Source organism: Zophobas morio, unplaced genomic scaffold, assembly GCF_036711695.1.
Source record: "Zophobas morio isolate AGI-343-1 ecotype UQ-CSIRO unplaced genomic scaffold, CSIRO_AGI_Zmor_V1 ptg000022l, whole genome shotgun sequence".
In the NCBI taxonomy this organism is placed as follows: Eukaryota; Metazoa; Arthropoda; class Insecta; order Coleoptera; family Tenebrionidae; genus Zophobas; species Zophobas morio.
Genome location: NW_026972127.1, coordinates 9,568,116 through 9,594,416, shown reverse-complemented (window position 1 = coordinate 9,594,416; position 26,301 = coordinate 9,568,116). Strand labels below are relative to the sequence as shown.

At 31.5% G+C, this 26,301-nt stretch overlaps 1 protein-coding gene across 1 annotated transcript; it reads right to left on the bottom strand.

The window, feature by feature from the left end:
• Positions 1-9,019: 9,019 nt before the first annotated feature.
• On the bottom strand, positions 9,020-26,075 carry LOC135133536 (G-protein coupled receptor Mth-like). Its single transcript, XM_064061984.1, has 7 exons — positions 25,382-26,075; positions 10,792-11,226; positions 10,661-10,739; positions 10,261-10,448; positions 10,022-10,208; positions 9,833-9,972; positions 9,020-9,775 (listed from the first exon to the last, which is right to left on the bottom strand). Exons 1-7 carry the CDS (start codon positions 26,073-26,075, stop codon positions 9,612-9,614), a joined length of 1,887 nt encoding a protein of 628 aa, XP_063918054.1. The 3' UTR covers positions 9,020-9,611.
• Between the last annotated feature and the right edge of the window lie 226 nt (positions 26,076-26,301).

Below are 26,301 nucleotides of genomic sequence, written 5' to 3'. Positions count from 1 at the left end.
CGGTGGCGAAAACAAGTTAGACTACAGGTAATCTGCAAGTAGGTATTTGGAGAAAAAAGAAATGTGGCGCCGTTGCACTTACAAAAAATGTAAAATAATAAATTCCTTTCAACTTCAACAGAAAAGGAAGTGCTTTCGCTATACTTAGTGTCTCTTTCGTGCGCATAAAAATATTTTTTTATTTATATTAATGTTATTTTAATATGTATGTACGACATTGCCGGTTTTGATAAATTGTTCTGCGTCTTTAATATTAAATCCGCACCTTCAGTTGATGAAATATCGCAATTTTTGAAATATTTGTATTAAAATTAGAAATCTGCAAATACCCGATATTCTGGAAGTTTGTTAAGCTGTTTGGCTGGCGTAACAAAAACAAGTGATTACACGCAAATTGAGATAATTTTACGTAGAACAAGACGCAAATAAATTAACACAAAGCACAATTTTTTCAATGAGAAATGAAAGTATTTTAAAACCTAAATGTTTTAAGTCGTTCATTCTCAACAATGTAGCTTTTGTGGGTAAAGCAGAATTATGACAAAACTAAATTACGCTGAACAAAGCTCATGTACGTAAAACCAACAATTGTTATTTCTTAAAAATATATCTTGAATAGAAAAATAAACATTCTAAAGTTATAATAACAGCTGACGATTATTTATGGTGGCAGATTCTGTAACTAGTGAACAATAAGCACATGATATGATGAGATTCACAAAAACTGAGGAGAGATGTGTTATTTGGAATACGGGAATGAAACTTCAAACTTGTTGCTTGTTGCTCATCAAAAGAGCTCGGATTTTGTGCAAAATGCATATGTAAAAAAGCAATTGCTTATTTTACAAGTGTGTGCCACTTTACCCGTTATGGAAATTCCCAAGTCAAGATATTATTTCTTTTTATAAGATTACAAACATCTGTGCCGGTGGTCACACAAGCCAAAGAACAGGATTTCCCCATATAGGACATCCAAACTTCTTGCAGAAAGAGCTGTACCTAATCACGTACCACTTTGTCATAATTTTGGAGATCTGGTACAATAAAAAAAAAATGTAAATGGACCAACACTTGGACACTGACATCAAACAGAGGAAAAAAACCGTCAATAGTCAGTTCAAAAGTTAATTTCAAATTTCTTTTAAAGTTTGACGAAAGATATAGTGGCTTTACGATTTTCATAAAATTCAATAAACACACACAATGACACGTTACACAAACAGTGAGGTAGACCGCGTGCCGCACTGAGAAAATTTTTATTTCTTACTCTTACAATAGAAGGTTTTCCAAGACAAGCGGATTTATTACACCATTATGACGAATTCGTAAAAATTATCGCAAACTGAGTAGCAATTAAACTATAACTACATTATACAGGCTGTTCAAAAAATGGCGCACCAATTTTTTACGTCAATTTGACGTTCACTTACAAAAACAAAATATGAATTTACATAGATACAGTATAACCTCGATAATCCGAATTAATTGAGGAAAGGATTAGCGATTTGTTCGGATCAGCGAATTTCCCAAAAAACTGAAAGGGAATTGAATAACAACTTTATACACTTTTTAAATTTTATTAAACAGAAATAAAGTATTCTTAACCAACAAAATACATTCGAAAAAAATATTACTCCGTGACCATAACGCTAAATTTTTAGAATCAACACGTCGGGCTCTATATCCCTGAATTTAATCAGAATTTTAAGATTACTTTTTCAAAAATGAAATTTCCCATTATGTATTTGTATTAAGTACCTCCCTTACGCAAATTTCGACCCATTCTCGTCATGTAGATTTTAGGCCACAGAAGTCACTTCTGGCTTCATTTCTTCGATAACTTGAATCGTTTTTCCAGAATCGTCCATTGAAATATCGCAATTTTTAAAAATTTCAAAAATTTCGAATTTCATACCGAATTTTCAGAAAATATTGCTCCGTTACCATAAACATGCTATATTTTTGGAATTAGCACGGCGGGATATATATACAGGGTGTCTCAGAAATAAGTACATTAATTTTAATCAGTTATAGAGCTCATTGAACTCAACAACTTTTTTTAGTAGAGTTTTGTCAAGAACTTTTTAATTATCAAGTTAAAAATTGCTAAAGTTATACCCCAATTAAGGTTACCCGCCCATGGATCCTCAGTCACCCATGGACACTAATAATTATTATAATTAATAATTTGTGGTCGAAAACAGTTACTAGGATACGTATTTTCCTAATCTTGTCAATGTGACAAACATTTAGGGAGAAATTGAAAATCCTGCTCCCTAATGGCGTACGGAATTTCATCGGCCCAAATGTGGGTGTTGAACACCTTCCCTCGTGTAACCCACCTCATCAGTTGATGGTATAAGAGATACAAAATTTGCTTGTTCGTTTATTTTTCTATTAACCCACTCACAAAAGTTTTGCCTACGTGGTAAGTCTGTTAGTTTCAATAACTGAACTTTCTGGTCCTGAAAGGGGTACATTTGTTCTCTGAGTATCCTCCAAATACTACTCTCCGATACATCACACTAGACAGTGATACGTGCTAGTGCCCGGTCGAGCTTCGACACTCTTCAAAACAGCCTCTTCAGTATTAGCAATTCTATTACTACGTAACTTACCCCGATTCTGAGGTGCCGGTTTAAAAGATCCGTACTCTCGAAAATACTGCAACGTTCTTAAAACTGCGCACATTTGGCAGACGATTTGGGAGGTTTTCTGAAAAAATTCGTTGGGCGCGAGTGCCGTTTCCCGGAGCTTCACCTTACGTTAAAACGATATCGGTGCATTCCAGATTTGAAAACAAAGCCATTTCAACACATTTCGTCTATAAATTAGAAATCTGTGCCAAACAAACTTTAAAGAGACAACGTTTAATAAAAACATTGACATAAAAATGATTGTCAGTGTCAAAACTGTTGCTACGGTACCTTCTTCATTGTTGTAGTGTTGCTATTATTTAAGTTATTATTTAAGGTGAACATAGACGGCTCGTGAATATATGGGTGGGAAAATTCGAAATTCGACTTGAGTTTTCGAAAAAATGCTAGATAAAAAAGTTGTTCCGTTTCACGAGTTCTGTTACTGGTTAAAATTAATGTACTTATTTCTGAGACACCCTGTATTTCTGAATGTTTTCAGAATTTTTAGATAACTTTTTCAAAAATGAAATTTTACAATATGGTAGTACTCGCCAAATAACCTACCCTCAAAGAAAATAAAAGGCGACTGGGCCAGGCTAGTATTTGTCAAAATAGGACTCATTATGACAAATGACCTACTCTTCTAAGAAAAGGTACTAGTACCGCCCACCCACCCTTTATTTTCTTAAAAGAGTAGGTCATCTGCTAAATGCAGTCTTATCTTGGCAAGTATGAGACTCAGTTTTTGCAAATGATAGATCCTCTAAGAAAATAAGGGTGGGTGGGCGGGGCTAGTACTTGCCAAGATAAGACTGATTTTGGCAGATGACTCACTCTTCTAAAAAAATAAAGGGTCCGTGGGTGGGGCAGTACTTGCTAAAGAGAAAAAAATAACAAATTGGAAAATCTTATAAAATCGAATTCAAAATTCCAGTTTTCACTTTAGATTTTTCAGCTTTTAAATATTTCATTTGATAATTTGTTTGACAATTTTGCTGTTTTTAATTCCAATCTTTCGATTTTTCAAGTTCTAACTTTACAATTTTGGAATTTTTTGATTTTTAATTTTTCTAGTTGTCGAGTTAAAATTTCTCCTTTTCACGATTTGTCATTTTTCGATTTTTTAACTAAAGAACAAATTTATTCGAACCGAAATTTTGAAAAACCGAAAAATCCAAAAATTGAAAATTAGAAACAAAATTTTCAGATGTTTTAAAGTTATGGTTAACATGGCAGATTGCTGATCAAAATTACTTTTTACTCCCTTCCAAAAACTCTGTGATAAAAAATCAAAAATCGAAAATTAAAAAAAATAAACATCAATTTTCTCAATATTTGTAAAAATCAAATACATAATTGAGAAATCGGAAAACTGCCAAAGTTGTAAATTTAAAAAATCGAACGTTTTTTTCAGTTGCCCAGAGAAATCAAAAATCGAAAGACAGATCAAAAAATTGAAAATTTAAAAAGCGAGAAATTGCAAAATTCGGAAGTTGAAAAATTGAAAAACTGAAAAAACTAGTAGTACTCGCTACGATAAGACTGATTTTGGCAAGTGATTTACTCTCTAAGAAAACAAGCGGGTGGGTGGGGCTAACACTTGCCAAATAACCTACTCTCTAAGAAAATAAAAGACGGGTGGGCCGGGCTAGTATTCAAAAATTTCAAAAAATTCAATAAAACACGTACAGAAAGAAGATCTTGCTTCATTTTTACAAGTAGGTGCATGTTTTCAAGATCAGTTCGGATTAAGGAGAGATCGACTTCAACTATAGCCTCTGTTCGGATAATCGTGAGTTCGGATTATAGAGGTTATACTGTATATCAAAAAACGTGAAAATTTAGCCACGCCCTAAACAATGTTTACATTTTTTGAACTTTTATAAAATGAAGAAATCTATGAATAAAACAAGATGCCTCCAAAATTATTTTGAATAATGAAACTCCAATCGATTTCAAGTACCCAACACAAAATAGTGAATTAAAATATGGTGAAATTTCGGAAAAAATCCTTTGAAAGACTTAATCTTCTACATTTGGACAAATAAATTTTCTAAATTATTTTTTCTCTGCTCCATAAATGGTCCTGACAACATTTTCTAGAGTTAGTGCACCATTTTTTGAACACCCTATCTTTCATAGAAGTTTACTGGGTACGCTAATGGCACAAGTTCCCAGTTTATCAGTACATTGAAAAAAAAAAAAAAAATTTGAAACCGATTACGAATCTACACTGAAATTAATTCAAGAAAACGTCGGTGACGCTCCCATCTGGTTCCCACTTGATGAAACAACTGATATCGACGGAATAAACACTACAAAAAAACCGCATGAAGAATGGGATATTTAGTAAATGTAGACGAATTAGAAAAAGGAATTTTTTAAAGTTGAAAAATTGCAATATTTTAGCGGAGATTCTGCAAAAATGGTATTAGGTATCGAAAACATGAGGCCGAAACTAACATCTAAATTTCGAAATTTATCGAAAATTGTTGAAAATTGTCCGAAATTTTCCTAAGGTGGGTAGAAAAATTTTATTTTGGAAAAATTGCCAAAAAGTTCCCAAAACATTCTTACTCTCGATGCTGGATTTAAAAATATTTTATTAAAAAATTTTTTTTTTTTCAGTAAAACAAGATTCAATGGTCAGGAGAAATGCTGGGAGTTATCGAAGAAATAATGAGGCCGAAACTAAATTCGGGATATAGAAAACCATAAGAAAATGTTAAGACAATGTCTTTAGTTAAATTTCGAAAAATTTTGAAAATTGAACAAAATTTTCATAGGTTATTGAAAAATTTGGCAGTATTTCAGTCACATTTTATTAATATTTCAGTGGGAAATTCTGGAAAAATGATAGGAGCTTTTGAAGAACTGAGGCTGGATATGGAAATCCATAAGAAAATGTCTTTGGTAAAATTTCAAAAATTTTTGAAAATTGAACAGAATTTTCATGGTTTATTGAAAAATTTTGCTTTTGAAAAAGTTGCCAAGAAAATTCCAAAAAATTCTAGAATATAGATTTTGTCGTCTTGAACCTGAAAACGTAGTGAGTCGTGTGATTTTCCTTTCATTAAGTCATTCATTATCTAAAATTTTGATTAGAATGAATGAGAAAATACGACAAAAACATCTATCAGACAAAGAGAAAAAAATTTAGCGGAAGGAATTAATAAGAACCAGCGTATTTATGCTCTTGTTGCAAGATATAAAAGCAGTCGTTCTGAATTTTTTTTTTTTTTTAAATCCAAAAAATTGCAACATTTCACATTTTATCGTATTAATATTTCATTAGGCAATTCTGGAAAAATGATAGGAACTGCTGAAGAATTAACGCCGAAATTATAATTTCTGAAGGTCGAAGTCTATAAGAACATGTGTTTAGTTATATTTCTTTCGACAATTGTCAAAAAATGGTCCAAAATTTTCATATTGAGGGATAGAGAGGATATTGAAAATTTTGGTTTTGAAAAACTTACTAAAAAATTCCCGAAATATTAACAAGAAGGCGAACTGTGAACATTTTAATAATATCAAAGATGGCATTTGTCAGTTTGATAGTTATAATTCCAATGCTGCTGAAAAATATGTTAACATTTTTAATCATCCTCTAATCATTCAAAGTTCGTTCCCGACGGTGGCCTGTATTTAAACCGATAGGTTGCTCTCGATGGATCGAGAAAGCCGCTTCGGGATTTTTCCGGGTTGCCCATCGCGACTTCCGCTTCCAGGCTTCTCTTTAGCGATCGCCGGCCGCCGTCATCGATGACGAGTCGTCATTGGCGTACATACGAGAAAGTCCTCGACGAGCCATAAGCGTCGTACCGGAGCAACCTATGGGTTTATTTCGTAACAATATCCTTAAAAGCCATTAAAATTTGTTATATGTATCCTTAGGGGCCAATTCCAAGTTGGTGGCGCAAGTCACTGGTGCAGCGCAACTTTATAATGCTAATTTGGGTATCAAATGCTGGTTGCTAGGGGTGACGGAATAAACAAACGCAATTTTTCGAGATAAATTGCGCCAACTTGCACTGCCTACTAGAGGTGCCGCAACTCCATGGTGCAAATTTCAATGGAAAATTCGACACAACTGCATTTGTTGATTCCGTCACCCCTAGCAACCAGCATTTGATACCCAAATTAGCATTATAAAGTTGCGCTGCACCAGTGACTTGCGCCGCCAACTTGGAATTGGCCCCTTAGTATATAAATATCAGAAAAAATTGAGATGCTATAAATAAATATTATTAATACAGATCAAATAAAGGACTGGGCCAAGAACCGTACCCTGAGATACCCCCAAGCTTACGTTCAAAATTTCCAATTTTATATGAATAATTGATTTACTGGTGACATAACGAATAGATACCGGGTGTTCAATTGAAAAATTCATCACGTCGGCTTTGAGTTTTTAAGCTGACAACGCTTAAATGTCAATTACGTACAACAGTATGGATTAATAAAACACATGCGTTTTTGCTACATTTCCTTCTATCAAAAAAGCAACGCCACCTTGATGATTTTTCAACTGAACTCCTGTTACGTATTGTCTTCGATGTACCAGGAGTTATTTTACTCATCTGAGAGGCAAGGTATAACTTATCAATCAAAATATCGTGTTTAACACAATCGAAAGCCTTGCTCAGATCGCAGAACAAGGCAATAAATAAATCGGAGATTCCCCAACTTCAAGGTAATGCAATAATTTATTATACAATTGATTAGAATTAAATTTATTTTGCAGTATTGGTGTGTCGAACTTTTATTAACCTGATCAGGTAAGTTTTATTTTTATGGATTTGAACCCTGACGAGTTAAGCTTTCTGGAACAAATTTAAAAAAATATATTAAAATGGTCTGCGATTGAGTTAGTTCTTCGATTATTTACTAAAGTTAGGATTTGAGGACTGTAATTTAAAAAAATCGTTTAAAAAAGTAAAACAACATACATCAGAGGACGCCATGACCTGAATTCTTGTCAAAAAACAAGCAGCAAAGAAATTCACCTTCAATTGTACATTCAAAACCAATATAATTTCAAATTTATTCCTTATTCTAAGTATTTATATTTTTACATTTGTAAAAATGTTTATTGTAAACATGTTTTTTGTAGCAAATAGACAATTTATACTAATGAAATTGCAAATATGCTTGTCACAAGCAGCTTTTAAGGTAGTCGTTCTATCTTAAAAGTAATTTCCGTAAGAAACCATTACGACGCTTTGAACTTTTTCCTAATCAATAGTTAGATTCTTGTTAATCATTTTACTTCATATCGACGCCATAAAAAATATGCACATTTCCTGTAATAAAGGCCCCCATATAAATTGCGCAATATTCCTTTCACACTATAAATATATCTCACTGCGTCATCTCCACTTATTAATTTTAAGGGTACATTCGGATGTACGGTAGGTGGTCCTAATCGTAATAGCTACCTGTTAGGCGCGTTTTAGTGCCCATTAATATTGATTTACACGAACTGCGAGAGTAATAAATTTGCACGTATTTATACCACATAAATTTCCCGCTTTCGCTCACGTCATAAAGACTTAACAAAAACCTTGTTTGAAATTTATTTATTCGTCCCTTTCAAAAAGATGATGACGTCATTTCAAAAAATTATTATTTAATGAATGTTTCAGAAAAAAGGATCGAATTTCCTGTGTTCCTGAAGTGGAGACCAATCAATCTAAATATATCATAGACTCTTTCTGTATATATGTTTGCCTAATCTATCTAATTTTAGAATAATTACTTTTGATGACACGATATTTATTTTCCAGTGGTTTTAAAACAATAAATTTGTATGTACAGCGACCTCTGGACCCAATATTTTATATTTATGGATTTTAAAGTTTTCTCGATTTATTTTAACTTTTGTTATAATTTCTCCTTTTAAACAAGTTATATCAACTTTTATTTGTTTTCGCCACTATCTGTTTTAAACTACCTAAGCATTTACGTCTTACGGGCCGCAGAATACATAATGCGGGTTTCCCGTTTCCGTCTGCCTCTATGCGTGTGTGTTTGTGGTCTTTCTGTTTATGGTCGATCTATGACGTATGTGGTGTCCCAAATTTATGCAACCAAGTTTCCGATCTATGTTTATTTTGAATTTTAAATGTGGGTTCAAGTTATCGAATCGATAAAAAAACTTATTATGTTGTTATTATAATACTATTTTTTTAGAAGTGCACACAGGGATCTAAAATTAAATAATCTGTGAACCAGTTTATTTTAACAATCCCGGAAAATGATTTGTCTAGTTTACCTGCATTTTTAGGAAAACACTTACGTCATATTTGTTCTCAGTTGTACACACTGAAATTAATATTTAGTCCCACCGAAAAAGTTAGGTAATAAAAAAACTGTAATTAAAACAACTCTTTTACTGTGTGATAAATAATAGACTTATTAGACTGCAAAGCTTCAAGCAGTCTAACGTCACACATATCCTGCATTCACATGTCTAAATGCATAAGTTTATTACAACCTGTACTATTTTTACTACTACTACTTTTACTCGGAACGAAAGTGTAGTCGCCGGAAACATTTCAGGTCGTTTCGAGCTGTAAAAATATTGCTGGAATGAGAAAACCTTAAAAGAATAAACGAATCTAATTATAAGCTTCGATACTTTGGGGTATAGTTGGTTGCATACACTCAAATATAAATACAATGTTTAAGTAGATATAAATTACTACAATCTGCAACAAGATTGTCTATAAATGATTGTCACATACTTTATCATTACAAATTTACATTATCCAGTCTTCTCACCTTCCTAGTATTATTGATTGTTAGTTATGACATGTAACAAGGTTCCTGTTTCAGTAAAGCGACAAAATCAACGACAATCATTTATAAATTCTGCAGTATAAACGCAAAACTCAGTGGTAGAAAGTCACATAAATTATACAACTACACATAAGGTACAAAATTTTACAAACACTTGTACAACAAGCATTAATTTCTAATTCTAGGCTTGGAAGTGAGAGGTTCGGAAACTTGAGTTGTACCCGTTGGTAAAGAAGAGACTGAGATTTTCCTGTCCTTGGTGGTACAAAGGCGGTTCCGGCATAATCGGAACACTTTCACTTTGAAAATGAATATAAGAAAGATAAATACCCCTGGAAAATAAAAAGTGACTTTGTACAAAAATAACAATTTAAGACAAACCTACTCACCTTGGAAACAATTTATTGTATCCCAAATTATTTCTATATATTCCGTCACTCTGTTAGTTTGAAAATTGAACATGGATGACACCACCTCAAACGCAAAAGAGAGTCCCATAGTGACACTCAGTTTGAGAATTAAAAGCAACCTAAAACCATTACAATACACAAAAATTCTAACAAATTGAAAAACGCAACTGTTCTTTGTCGACGTTGTAAGTTTTCTTTCTTTCCTTAACTGACATTCTGGTGTCATTCATTCTGTTGATTTCGCCCTTAACCTTCAAACAATAATACACCGTCCGCAAGAACAGTACCAAATTTCCAATTTCCATAAGTACTAACGGGGTCACGTAATATATTATCATTCCATAGTTACCACTTACTGCAATTGATGTTATTAATAAAGAAAAAAATGTGTTTGAAGAAACACTTACTCCTTTCCCAAAAACACTTATAAGTTCCAAGAATCGGACGCACTGAATAGGGAACTGCAACCACCTCGTGAATAAGGTATGTTAACAGTGTTAAAAATGCGGGTAACCCCCAGCCATATAGGGAGTACAAGAGAAATCGCTTCAGTTCCCTTCTTTTTTGGGTCGATGTTACAAACGATTTGGGTGTTCTGGAACGAAAAAACGATATATCAAAGATGTGTCTAAATGTTTGCTGCATATGGCGTTTGATCAACAGGTTATGGACCCGACCTACGTATTAGTAAATAACTTGTGACATTAATGGATCACTGTAAGACAAATCAATTTTCCAACATAAAATAAATTACGTAGGTTCGTTTTCACGATCACAATTTCATATTAATTGGTAAAATTATCTTACCCAAAAGTCCACCAAATGTCGAAACACATGACATTCAGCCACGAGAAAGAAGTCAACGACAGATACGAAGACAAAAAACCTACAAACAAACAAAGTCAAAATTGATACATTTTGATAATTTTCATTCTTACTATCCCTAAGGCACGCAGCGTCCGACACATCCGTAGTTTTAAACTGTGCGTAAATCAAAAATATAAAAATCGCCAACATCGCTACGCAGTAACTCATCAGAATTTTGCCAAATAAATTCAACATTTCTGGCAAGAAGAAATAGACAGCCATGGTGAAAACAATAAATATGGAGGAAATTATTTTCGCCCATCGCGCAGCTACGAATTTTCCTTGGACAGGGACCTCTGGAAAGCACATCAAAAACTCAAAGTTGTTCGTAGTCTTCCTTCGGATGTGTTCAATGCAGTAAGATTTATCTTCGATTCCAAAGCGTTGAAAAGAGTTGCTCTTGTTAATAAATGCATAGAACGTTCCATCGGTATCCAGATAAAATTGGATGGTCTTTTTTAGAATGTAGATTCTGCAGTCGTACCGATGAATGATGGCAAAGGGAGCTGGAAAATTGTTATAATTATAACAGGTGTATGTTATGTTTGATTAGTGTTGTTAATCCGGGGATAATATTCTTCCACAAAATTGATTGTTCCACATATCTAAATAAATTGATGCCACAGTCACCAGAATAAAGCTATTTTTGTCAGGAATTTAATAAAGAACGAGATAAATATAAGTTGTAATAATTCAAATTTATTTTAGTAATTGTATACGTATTAGTTACAAAAATAAGTCATCGACGATGTTGTTACTTGACGGAGCTTATTTACCTACACATTTTTTGTTATTTATAGTTTAGTAATAAAGCTGCTTGTGAGAGAAAACAACAAAAAAAGAAAGTAATACTTAAATCACATAACGCACATTTTGTTCTAAACTTAGGGGACTCTATGAAGCAAACTTTTTTATAATAATAATTTATTCAAAAGTGATATTGTAAAAAATGTCAAAATTTTTTTAACGAGGCGGTATATTAAAAAAACACACTCCATGATATGGAATCATTATTATTATTGATATTATTATTCATAAGTTTTAACAATGATAACTTAATTTAGCAATATTAAGAGATATTTTTTCTGGAGTCAATAAATTCGCTGATATAAATAAAAATCTCTATTACCAAATTTTGTTTTGACATTTCCAGTAAGTTATATAATATGTGTTAATGTGTGTACATTATCTCGCCATTTTTTTTTAAGTTCTGTAGTTCCATAGAAGATCAAAGTATGTACTTATGTTTAAAAAAAAAAATTAAATTTGACCCATTTTATCTCAGAACAAAGAAGAGGAGTAATTGAGTAATTAAGCTACAATAGAGCAAAACCGTCCGAATATTATTTTAACCGTTCTTGATTTGATCAATAAAATTAAATAAACAATAAATAAAGATGGATTCATAAATCACAAGTACGGGACTACAAGGACTTTAAATAATCTTGGGGGCCCATTCTGTTTTTAACATAACTTAAATAATCGTGGAAATTTAAAAATCTCGGGGCCTTCTGGTGTTTTACCATTGGAAAAATTCTAAAGAATCTTAGAAACGAATTTTTCAAAAAAAAAAAAGAATTAAAGAATCTCGGAGGTCCTTCATGTTTTGTTTTAGAAATAAATTTGAAGAATCTTATGGGATCCCTGTATGGTGTTTTTGAAAAAGTTTCAAATAATCTCAAAAGTCCATGTTATTTTGTTTTTGGAAAAAATTTAAACAATGTTCTGGATACCTACGATTTTGTCTTTAAAAGAATTTTCAAAAATATGGAGATGCCTTGATGTTTTGTCTTTGAAAAAAATTAAAATAATCTTGGGGACCTCTGGTGTTTTGTTAAAAAAAAAAAAATGATAAAGACTCTCGACGGCTTCTTATGTTTTATCTTTAGAAGGATTTTAAAGAATCGTGGAGATCCATGAGAGAAGAGTAATTAAGTAATTAAGCTACAATAGAGCAAAACCATCCGAATATTATTTTGGTTATGTGGCTGTTATTATAACAATTATTTTTACTGTATTATTATTAAATATAGGCAGGCGCGAGATTACTCTGTTCTTACAGTTTCGAGAAAAGGGGTGAACCGTTCTTCATTTGATCAATAAAATGAAATAAACAACAAATCAAGATGGATTCATAAACCACAAGTACGCGAATACAAGGACTATAAACAATCTTGGGGCCCATGCTGTTTTTAAGATAACTTAAATAATTTTGAAAATTTAAAAAATTTCCAGGGCTTCTGATGTTTTACCATTGGAAAAATTCAAAAAAATCTTAGGAGTGAGTTTAAAAGAAAAAGGAATTTAAGAATCTAGGAGTTCCTTTATGTTTTGTTTTAGAAAGAAATTTGAAGAATCTTGTGGGATCCCTGTATTTTGTTTTTGAAAAAGTTTCAAATAATCTCAAAAGTCTGTTATTTTATTTTTGGAAAAAATTTAAACAATGTTTTAAGCACATTGTGTTTTGTCTTTAAAAGAATTTTCAAAAAGGTGCGGAGTGCCTTGATCTTTTGTTATTGACAAAAAAAATTAAAAACTTTGGGAGTTGTGGCTGTTTTGTTCATGAAAGAATTTAAAATAATCTTGGGGACCTCTGGTATTGTGTTCAAAAAAAAAAAGATAAAGACTGTCGACGGCTTCTGATGTTTTACCTTTAGAAGGATTTTAAAGAATCGTGGAGATCCATGAGAGAGGAGTAATTAAGTAATTAAGCTACAACAGAGCAAAACCATCCGAATATTATTCTGGGTATGTGGCTGTTATTATAACAATTATTTTTATTGTATTCTTATTAAATATAGGCAGGCGCGACATTACTCTATTCTTACACTTTCGAGAAAGGGGGTGAATCGTTCTTCATTTGATCCATAAAATGAAATAAACAATAAATCAAGACGGATTCATAAACCACAAGTACGGGACTACAAGGACTATAAATAATCTTGGGGGCCCATGCTGTTTTTAAGATAACTTAAATAATCTTGTAAATTTAAAAATTTCGGGGGCTTCTGGTGTTTTACCATTGGAAAAATTGTAAAGAATCTTAGGAGCGAGTTTTTCAAAAAAAGAATTAAAGATTCTCGGAGGTCCTTTGTGTTTTGTTTTAGAAAAAATTTTGAAGAATCTTGTGAGATCCCTGAATTCTGTTTTTAAAAAAGTTTCAGATAATCTCAAAAGTCCATGTTATATTGTTTGTGTAAAACAACGTTCCAGACACAGTGTTTTGCCTTAAAAGAATTTTCAAAAATATCAGGGGTACCTTGATCTTTTGTTACTGAAAAAAAATTTTAAAACTTGGGGGTTCCGGGTATTTTGTTTTTGAAAGAATTTAAAATAATCTTGGACACCTCTGATGTTTCTTTTGTTAAATAAAAATAATGACAAAGAATCTCGACGATTCCTGACGGAAGAATTTAAAAAAATTGTGGAGATCCATGTTGTTTTTTTTTAAGCTTGTTTAAATAATCTTAGATGTTTTAAAGAATCTCGAAGGTTCCTGGCCTTTTATCTTCGGGAGTTGTGTTTTTGAAAAAAAAAAATATTCGGAAATTTTTGTGCATTTCTTATGAAAAATTATTATTATTATTAAAATATAGAATCTGAGAAATGTTTTGTTTTAGAAAAAAAATTAAAGAATCTTGGATCTTTGTATTGTGTTTACAGTATTATTTATAAAATTAAAATATCCTTTACTGTGCAAAATGTTGAACTGATGTCGTAAAATTGTTAGCGAGGATGATTAAATAAATTTTGACTGGAGTTTTATCATCTGTATGATATTTCTAATACAGTCATAATATTTGACAACACAGACAGGAGACAACAGCGGCACAAACAGAAATGGGAGAACTATTTTTTGTACTGTACGGGTCATGAAACATCGAGAAAACAGGAAAATGCAAACATTTTTCAAAGACAACAGAACTTTTTCCGTCAAAAAATCTGAGTTTTAGCAGATTTTGTTGTTTTATTTTTGTACATTTACACCAGGATTCCCCGACTCAAGGACGCTTCAACCAAAGGTGTTTGCACTGTTTATAAAATACTTCAAATTTAAATAAATGATTTTTCTAAATTTCATAATAAACGAAAGACAGAAAACAACCTTACGTACAATGTTAACAGTTATTTAAGCTATCTTAAGAGTTTTAAAAATAATCTCTAAATTAGTTCTCGAGTAGTAGCTTCCCTTAGGAGTAACAAAATTTATTTCCATTCATACGAGCTTTAAATCTATCAATAAAAACTAAATTTTATCGCTTCTGGTGTAGTGATGAACAAAATCCAAACATTGTCTGGATCGTTTCCCACACAAACTCTAATAATTTTAAAATTCTCGTTTACCTTTATAATTTTTATGTCCCCTATTTTTAGATAAAAATAAGCAATGCAGCGAAAATTCTTCTTTGAAAAATACAAAAAATCAATTTAATGACGTTACCTCAAAATTTTATATCGTAAATCCTATTTAAATTTTATAAAATGTCACAGCTACATTTTTTTAATTGTTACATTATTTTTTAGTGTTTCACTTTTCTACTAATTGATTAAGATAACAAATGTTTACTTTATTTTATTTTTAAACTAATTAGTTTTAAACTGAATCGTTTATTGAAATGGAATTTAGATAGCGTCATATCGTTCATAATGTATGTTGATCTATTAGGTATTATGCTGTCAGCATAGTGTTAAAAATGACATTTATATCGTTTTATTACCGCTATTACATTTTATACTTAATTTTTGGAAAATAGCGTGGTCTATAAAAAACCACAAATGACCCGAAATACATATAGTAAAAAATAAATACATTATAAAAAGACTCGTCTAGGATATTTATAGCTTTTAATTTTGATTTTATGACACCGTGCTACCAAGATTAGTAAAACAATAAAATTAGAATTGTAATACTAACTTTAAATTTGCGACATTCTGAGATCACGTTTCTCATAAAAAGAAAGTTATCTTAAAAATGTATGTATTGTAATCATATTCCATCCGCTTCCGCTCTCCACTAAATTTGGCCATAAATAGTAATACGTGATTTTTATCAAATTATTCACTGTTTACAAACCACCATTGTTTGCATGTAGATTAAACGTCTTTCTGATCACATTTTGCATTTTACCCCTCGTATCTAAATCCACCTATTAATAAAATAACGAGTTAAGCTTGACGAAAGTTATCAAAACAGCGGGATTTTACATCTGAGTGAAAATTAGCACTCGATCAAGGACGCCATTTTATAGTTGATCTATTTTTCATAAAGCCATCAATTTAACCAAACGAGATTTTCTGCACAGTAAACTTGCTATTAATCCCGATATAAATACGTGTAAATAGCCCGACAGATGTGTCAGATTATGTCATTTAGGGTCTTTCAGAGGGCACCGAAAATCGCTACACAATCTCTGCGAAGGTAAAACATTGTGAGAAGTAACGTCAGCTGACCACATTATTTGCGTATGCACTACATTACACTGTGTACTGTAAATACTATTTGTATTTATTTTTTAAGCTGTAAAACGCAGAGCTAATAAACAAATTGTTAAGACTCGCAATAAGCTCGTGAAATATTAGGTGAACCGATTCAGAACGGACGAATCACAAATTTAAGATTAATGTTTTTTTATTAATAAAAGAACCCTTTGCAAATTATTGTTTGTTACATTTCTAACTGAAACTTCAAAATCCTGGACATGTTGATACAATAAAGAAAATTAATACTAGTGCATGATTGAAGTTGGGTAACAAAATTGTAACAACGGACACCTGTGAAATCTATTTTTGCAAAGAACGTATATCTTACTCAAACAAATACCGCCTTCACTTAAATATACATTCATGTAAAATTTTAACAACTTTAATTTTGCTACAGATCATTAAAGTTAACAAGACAGTCAATAACACCAGATAGGGAACACTCCTTTGTCGGTGTTTCATTTCTTATGAATGTGAAGGAAGTACCTTTACGACATCACAGAAAAGCAAATTTTTCTGTTAGATAATAATTTCCGACCGTAATAATGATAAAAGTTTTTCTCTGAACCATCACCAATCCCCCATAATCACGTCATAAAATTCTAGTGGTTACAAAAATAATGTTCTGAGTATACATTCCAAACACCTCTAAGACCACAAAATTGAACCACGCTTTGCCTTCGACCCAACGCAAGCTATCACTACTTCATTCTGTATATTTATTTAGTCTGAAAACTGAATCGAGACGTTTATTTTTACATTTAAAATACAAGCACCTGGAAAGCGGCAACTATTCAAAAGAGGGGCGGAGAGTTTCTATGAAAATATTACGTGAATGTTGTTTCTGCGCTAAAGACAATGTTGTTACACAAATCGTGAGTTTATTTTACTTTAAAATTAATGATAAACGAACTTATGTTAGTACTCATAAAAAACAATATTTGAGTAAATAAATGTTTGGAATTGTCCTTTTGAAATGTTTTAACAATTATGGGAATAATAGACGACATTCCAGGTAGATGCTCGAGATTATTAAAAAAAAAAAAAAACTATTTTTTTTACGATCATGTTATGATAAAACTACTTTCACACAATTACGCCTACGACGATGGTTGTCATCTTCATAGACAAATGACATCACTCAATGTCACAAATAGAGACTAAAAAATATTTGTAGACAAGCTAATCTCAAAGAAGGCTAGATAAGATAATATGCACTAACTGGTATTTTAAATAAAATGAGTAAAATAAAATAGTGGTAAATGTTTACATTCCTTCCAAAACGTAAAAATTCGAAAGATTTCCGTTCTACTTAAAATATATTTAATATAATCAAAATGCCACAATCAGCACTCCATTTATTACCGGCACTACACCAAACAGTTCGACTACAAGAGAAATGAAGAATTTTAAAATACACCGTACTGTCTGTATTGTACGTGGGAAAACCCGTTCAACGTCTAAATATTTATTTTTATTGATTTCAGTGCTTTTGATAGAAAGTTTGGACCTAGATTTTAAATTAAAAATAACTGTTAATTTAAAATGATTATTGACTGTTTAATACAAAAAATAATTTAAATCTGTTCCTCACAAATTTTACTAAACATTAAAAATTACAATGATACCACAACAAATAAACAGGAGAGAGCAAAGAAGTTTCATAACTTTGTGACAAATGTCAACTTATGGGCAACCACTCAGGTAATTTAGATACAGCACTTTTCAGTCGTGTCTGTCAAGAAATCATTTCAGGTAAATCTTTGTCCAAAAACATAATCGCCTCAGGACATGTTTCTTATCGTCAGAAATCTCAAGAATTCCACTTAGACAGGTAGGTGTTGGTGAAATTTCTAATAAGTTAATAACAAACATTGTTGCATTCTTGCAAAAAGAAGAATTTTCATTACAAGTGAAAATGAACTGTTTTTTAAAAAGAACTTTCCTTGCCCCTGAAGTCAAGAATAATAATAATAGTATTGTAACCTCAAATTTTCGAGAAAAATCGTTCTTGATTTGATAAATAAAATAAATTGCTTCACTCATTAATTTTCTCATATCTAAGCGATCCTAAATCCTAAATTTAAAAAAATGAAAATTACGGAATTAATCGCTTATTACGGGGTTCAGAATGTATTCTTACAAGGTACAGCGTACATCCCCTATAATTTTAATTTAATCAAATTTGGAATTTTAAATAAAAACTTTTAGGGTCGGTTTATAGGCAGCGAATTAAATATTTAATCGTCGATTAATTTAACACAGAACTAAAATGTAGAATATGAACCCGCCTAGCAACGGACCTCAATTAAAAGTTAATCGCGAATTAACTTTAATTCATTTTCTATAAACCGGGTCTTAAACTAATGTAGTATGTTAAAATTTGGAAATTGTGTAAATTTAAGTCGAAATTTCGAGTTAGCAAGTTGGAAATGTGACTTTGTGTGAATTGAAATTTCGAATTAATGAATTATTTTTTTTATAAAAAAGTCGAATTTTTGAGTTGGTAAACAAAAACCTTGAAGTTTCGTGTGAATAAAGTCGAAGTTTTGAATTAGTGAACTGAAATTTAAATTAAATGAAAAAGTCGGCGCTTAAATAAAGGCGAAATTTTGAAGGAAAAAGTTAAAATTTGACTTTCTCGACAAAATTGAGAAACACTAATAAGCGAAAAAGTTTCAACAGATAAGTTGAATTTTAAGGTACTCGAGTCGAATTTATATAATAAATAAAATTATCGAACTACAAAAAATTGGTTGAAGCTTACTTGAGTTTTTTCGAAAGATTATGAACTTTGATTTTACAAAATTTTATTTCTTTTATGAAAACCCCTATCATAAGCACAGAAACATAAATAATACAAGTCACAAACAGGTAGACAGACTACAGACAGATGGAAAAGGGGAAACACTGCTTTCGGACTCTAGGTTTCACGAAACGTCGAAAAAACATGAAAGCAGCTAATCGTCCGTGACCCTTCACAAAAATATCGAAATTCTGGGTTAATAATCACTGTTTCCCAAGAATTAAATTCCCTATCGTTTTAACTTTGTAACCAAAACTTAATAATAAGTTACAAATTTGAATAATCAATTACAGAATTCAAGTAAAGTAAGTCGAAATTTTGAACCAAAAAGTAGGTGAAGAAAAATCTTGATTTGCCATCACGCGTCACTTTGTCGAAATTTCGAGGGAATGTGTCGAATTTTACTTGGTAGAACGAAATTTCCATCTATTTAACGATATTACGAATTAATAAGTGCTAAATTTAATGTTGGTTTAATATATCCAAATTTCAAAATATTTTAATCGAAATTTCGAAAAACTTGTTGGAATTTAAAAAACTTTCTTAACCGAGCTTCAAGTCGAAATTTCGAACTACTGACTGGAGTGAAAAATTTTCAGGACGCTAGATATAAATTCGGACCACGTAAACTGAAATTTCAATTTGGTTAACCAAAATTTTATATAAGAAATTAAGTTTTTTGATATTACTAATTATATTACTTTATTTAATAATACAATGTAAGTCAGTAAGTCAAAATTTTAATTAATGAAGTCAGGTGTTTCCAAAAATTAAAGTTTTGACTTCTGTAATCTAATTAATAAATGGAAATTTCGGGTTGTTAGGTCCAATTTTCTTCCTAATAAATCAAAAGTTTGAGACTATATAGAATTAATAAGTTGAAATTATGAATTAACTAAATGGAAATATCAAGTTAAAAAAAGTGGTCAAAAGTTGTTTCGACAGAACTTCCCTCGCCCTTGATGTACAATGAAACATCCAGCATTTTCGAGTTGAGTTTTTTCTTTACACAATTTTGCGGTGACATCATTTTTGCAAGGACAGGTATATCAACTTGGATTGGTGCAGTGTAATACTAAAAATAACAGTATTCTATCTCCAAAATTTTCTAGGAAAGTGGAGTGAGCCTTCCTGATTTAATCAATAAAATACATTGGCTCATTCATTAATTTTTTTGAGCCACCTATTTAAACAAATCTAAAAAATATGAATGCAATGATAAATCACAAGTAAAAACTCATATCATATTTTGCATATTTTGGGTAGAATTTATTCGGAAAAATTTTGAGATGACGTCATCAATTTTTTGGGAGAATAAACAGATAGCTTTAGATTAACAATTTACCATGTTTACAATAACTTTAAAACGTCTGCAAGATTTCAAAGTATTCAGTTTTGCAATTCTTGATTTATTCATCAAACTAAACTGACTCATTCATTAATTTTTTTTTAGTCATTCTGTATAAGCAAATTTAAAAAATATGAGTATAATGATAAATTACAAGGATAGACTGATCATATTTTAAACATTTTAAATAGGATTTATTCGCGAAAATTTTGAGCTCACGTCATTAATTTTTTAAAGAGGATAAGTAAATATATTTTGATTAACAATGTATCATGCGTATCATAACCTTCAAACATCTGCAAGATTTCAAAACATTCGGTTTTGCAGATTCAAAATTAAATTGCAAAATGTTGTTTCATATTTTTTTTTTCAAAAATCGGGACGTTTCGGATAAAAACTCAACACGGAGTCATAAACTACACGTGTAGGACTATTTTATTTTATACAATTTAAAACCTATTTACTATGTACAATTTTGAACTGACATCATCACATTATTGGTGGGAATAATTAGACAAATTTTGGTTAGCATTTTACCATTTACATGATATTCCTAATATAAATACAAAATTTGACAACAATCGACCCAGTACTTTCGGAGATTATCTATCTAATAAAAATTCGTGACGGTAGACAGACAGACAGACAGACGGACAGATACTCAGACAGATAGACAGACGGAAAAGGGGCACCTATTTCTTCGTACTGTAGAGGTCATGAAAGGTGAGAAAACGTAAAAGTAGAGAGTCGGCCGACGGACTCCATTACAATACTTCCTTCGCTTAGGTTCGGGAAGAAATAGGCGAAATTTTTAAGGAGAAAGATACAATTTTTTCCTTTTCAACAAAATTTAGAAATACTACTAAGCGAAACAAAAAGTTGAATTTTAAGGTAATGAGCCGAATTTACATGATAAATAGAATTATCGAACTAAAAATAATTGGTCGAAGCTTATTTGAAAAGAAGTTCCCTCACCTAAGGCTGTATTTAAGAATACAATTAAAAAAAAATCAGTTTTTTCGAAAAATTATGAAATTGGATTTCACAAAATTTTATTTATTTATTATAAGTAGAAAAACATAGATAATAAAAGTCACAAACAGATAGACAGACTACAGGCAGACGGAAAAAGGGGACCACTGTTTTTGTACGCTAGGGGGTCATGAAACGTCGAGAAAACATAAAAGTAGCTAGTCGCCCATGACCCTTTACAAAAGTATCGAAATTTTGGATTAATAATCACTGTTTTGTAAAGAATTAAATTGCTTATCGCTTTAACAAAACTTAATAATTGTAAGATTGAAACTTTGAATATTTTGAGTTATTAAGATGAATTCGATGCAATGAAGGAGTAAAGTTACAAGTTATAAATTTTGAGTAATTAATTCCTAAATTCAAGTAAAATAAGTCGAAATTTCGAAACAATAAGAAGGTGAAGAAAAAATTTGATTTCGCAATGACGTGATCTACAAGGGAATGTGGCTAATTTTATTTGGTTGATGGAAATTTTCATCTAAGTATTTAATCAAATTACGAATTAGTAAGTGCTAAATTTAATTTTAAGTCGTTAATTCCAAATTTCAAGATAATTTAATCGAAATTTCGAAAAAGTTGCTGCAATTGAAAAAACTTTATTAACCGACTGTCAAGTCGAAATTTCGAGTTACTTATTTTAGAACGATAGGGAAATTTAGACTACGTAAACTGAAATTTCAGTTTGGTCAACTAAAATATCTATTCAAGAAATTAAGTTTTGAATTTTGTCAGGCCGAACTTTCGAGCGATACATCGAAATTTTGGCTTTCTTGGGCAAATTCTAATATAAGAACTGGAAACATCATGTTTACATTGAAATGTGAAGTGGAATTTCGACTCAATTAATCAAAATTCATAATAATAATGCGACTGTATTTAATTATAAGACGTAAGTTAATAAGACAAAATTTTAATTAATGAAGTCGTATATTTCAAAAACAACAGTTTTGATTTCTTTATAACTATTTAATTAATAAGTGAAAATTTCGCGGTATTTATGTCAATTTTCTTTCTGATAAGTCAAAAGTTTCAGACGATGTGGAATTAATAAGTTGAAATTACAAATTTCGAAATTTCAACCGAAAAAATCTTAATTTTTGAGTTTAAAACTCTAGGCGGGGTCGTAAACCACAAGTACCGGAGTGTGTTATTTTATAAAGTGTAAATAACAATTACTACGCAAAATTGGTATGTGACATCATCAGATTGTCGTTGGGAATGATTAATAAACCTACTTTTTAATGTGCAATTTTGAAGTGACGTCATCACATTATTGGTGGGAATAATTAGACAAATTTTGGTTAGCCATCTACATGATATTACTAATATAAACACAAAATATTACAACAATCGGCCCAATACTTTCGGAGATTATCTGTCTAATAAAAATTCGTGACGGTAGACAGACAAACAGACAGACGGACAGATAGGCAGACAGACAGACAGACGGAAAAGGGGCACCTATTTCTTTATACTGCAGAGGTCATGAAAGGTCGAAAAAACTTAAAAGTAGAGAGTCGACCGACGGACTCCATTACAGGAGTATTGTAATTTAGTCAGGCCGAACTTTCGAGCGATACAGTGAAATTTTGGCTTTCTTGGTCAAATTCTAATGTAAGAATGTAACATCATGTTTATATTGAAATGGGAAGTGGAATCTCGACTGAATCAATCAAAATTAATAATAATAATGCGACTTTATTTAATAATTAAATGTAAGTTAAGAAGTCAAAATTTTAATTAATGAAGTCGGATATTTCAAAAATAACAGTTTTGATTTCTTTATAACTACTTAATTAATAAGTGGAAATTTCGCTGTATTTATGTCAATTTTCTTTCTGATAAGTCAAAAGTTTGAGACGATGTGGAATTAATAAGTTAAAATTACAAATTTCGAAATTTCAACCGAAAAAATCTTAATTCTTAAGTGTAAAACTCTAGGCGGGGTCGTAAACCACAAGTACAGGAAAATGTTATTTTATAAATGTATGTAGCATTTACTACGCAAAATTGGTATGTGACATCATCAGATTTTTGTTGGGGATGATTAATAAACCTATTTTTTCGTACTCTTGGAGTCATGAAACGTCGACAAAACATTAAAATAGCGGATCGACGGATAGATCCTATTACATTACTTCGTTCGATTACGCTCGGAAGGTAAAAAGGAAAAACGACATCTCGAGTTACCAAGTCCTTAGTTTTTTTCTAAGAAGCTTTTTAAAAGCACTTAAGACTCGTTTCTTTCCAAGAATAACTTAGTCTTAGATTATTATCAATAGATTTTATCTAGAATCAACACTGCAAGCAAAAACCAGTCAAAGTATGAGATTAAACAATCCGTAAATAATGAAGATTAAACCGAATGCTAGGAGTTAATTTTATTTAAATTTTTATACAAATGTAATACCTGAATAAATGCTTAAGATAATAGTGCTAAATTTAGATTTACTAAAAATATAATCGACCATAAATCAATAATATTCACATTTGAAAAAAGTCAGTATAAAGCTTATAAGAGTGATATCATATTGTCCTCGACATTGGCATGTTATAAGTTAATGTAACATATAAATCAACAATAAAAAAAAAATGACGAAAATTTATAAACACACTTGTTCGATGTAAAATGTTATTGTTCAGTTTTTAATTATGTCATTAACCATTTTTTAATGTAAAATTTTTAGAATATCTGTCGATATTATTATTTTTTTATAAGTAATAATATAAGTTCCTTTTGTCATCGTCTATTATGTACAACATTATTGCCAACATATCAATTAATCTCTGATTTTTACGATTTTTTAACTGCATCCTCTATACGTAGGTAAATTTATATTAAATTCAGCCAAAATTATCGTTAACCACAGGAACAATGGTCAGATAATGCAGCCGTCGAACACGTAAAAGGGCTATCTGCCGAATTATGACAATGATGAGTTCTTTCACTGCAGTTTTAAGAACTTTAAAATTCATTGTCTTGTTAAAACCGAAGAAACAATTTAAAAAATAGAAAAATAATTTAAAAAAATAGATTGTTTTGAAATTTGACAAAACCTTACAAAACTCTTTGGATTCGTTCGTAATAAAGCACAATTTGACAAGAAAGTCTTCCTACCTAATGTGGTGTGACCTATGAGTCAATGCACAATATCTTAAATAAACAAAATTTTGATAAAAGTTGTCCCTGCAACAGCTTTGTATAAAGTAAACAATATTCAAAGTTGTAATAGTGACGTAAATATTATTTGTGTTCATAACAATACAAACAGTGACGTTTCCAATTCCTGGAACACGAAACTGTAGCGAATTAATATTATTTTTTAAGGGAAAGAAATTTCATACAGCTTCCGACTCTCCCGAAATTTTAATATAATTTAGAAATATCGTGTAGATGATAAAACGCTAAGCAAAATTTGTCTAATCATATCCATCAATATAAGGTCACCTGAAAATTTTGCATGGTAAATGTTATTTAAATTTTTACAAAACAACATACTCCTACACTTATACTTGACAATATTTTGAACGATTAAAGCCCAAAGACTGCACATTATTGTTAAACTGGGACGATTTTGAACCTGAGATATATATAGAAATATGTAAGCGAAAGCCGACGTAAACATTCGCTAATTGAATCCTGTGCACCTTTATTCTCGAAAATTTACGTGTAAACATCCAAGAAGCTAGTCATAAACGCAAACTCATATAAAATAATAATTAAAGCGCTTTATACAATGATCTTTCAATAAACAAACCAGCGATAACAATCCAGGTTTGTTCACCAAACACCTTTGAACTTCCATGAACATAAATTGTCAAGTGACAAAATTTCGACTTAGTTTCCGAATCACTGACAAAAATAGCGAAGTTTACATTCTCTTAATTTAACGCGCTTTTGAAAATACACCGGCAGTGTTGACAACCAGCATGTAATCTCCCACAATAAAAATTATTTACCGATCGTGCACACCAAGCAAAGCAAATTTACCTTGTGAATTGTTAACCCTATCGGTGAAAGATAAATCAACACCGTGTTCGTAAGTATTGACGCATTTTTGCCCTCCGACGAAGCTCTGCCCATCTGGACAGCATTTGTGGATGCATCTGACGCCGTCATAGCAGACTGACAAGTCTTCGTGACACCCTCTGGCTATCAGAGAACTACCCTCGTCTTTGTCAATACAAAAGTTGCCTTCTCGGAATGTGCCGGCTCCTTCTATGTACAAATTCCCCAGTTCCATCCTGTACCCGGTGGTGAGTTTATAGTCCACTATGAGCCTACACTGCGGCAACCCTACTTTGACGAAATTCTGCGTGATGAAGTCCTCATCGATGTTTTCTTTCCAAACACAGGAATGAGTTACAGAGTGATAAAAATAGCCAAGAGGACAGCACTTAGGGTAAAGGTTTACGGGGATTTGCTGCTCCTTCACCACCGTGTGGTTGCTAATTTTGTATTCAGTGATGTTCGGAAAGGTGTCGACGCAGGTACCCTCCTCGGCATTTTTCAAATAGTTGGTCTCGTTGGTGAAGATTTGCAGTCTCTTATCATCGTCTTTATCACAAACGTAAATGGAATTATTTTTTCGCAAGTAACTATCAGCATCACAACACTTTTTGTGCTGCAGTGTTGCGTAATCTGTGTTCAACACAAGTAGAAATGTTATTGTAAGAATGTACATTTTCCCAACGATTCCTTCTCACAGCCACATTGTGTGTTTGTGCTAACTTGTTGCCAACGCTTACACTACTAAAACTCTGGTAAGATGTGCGCACCATTATGAATGGTTACCGCCGGGGGAGGCTCGGAGGGATTTCGGACTCTGCAACTAATTATTTAAAAATTAATTAGTGTAGGAAATTGGTAAAGCTCGGACAGAATCAATATTTATCTTATTAAGGTGCCTT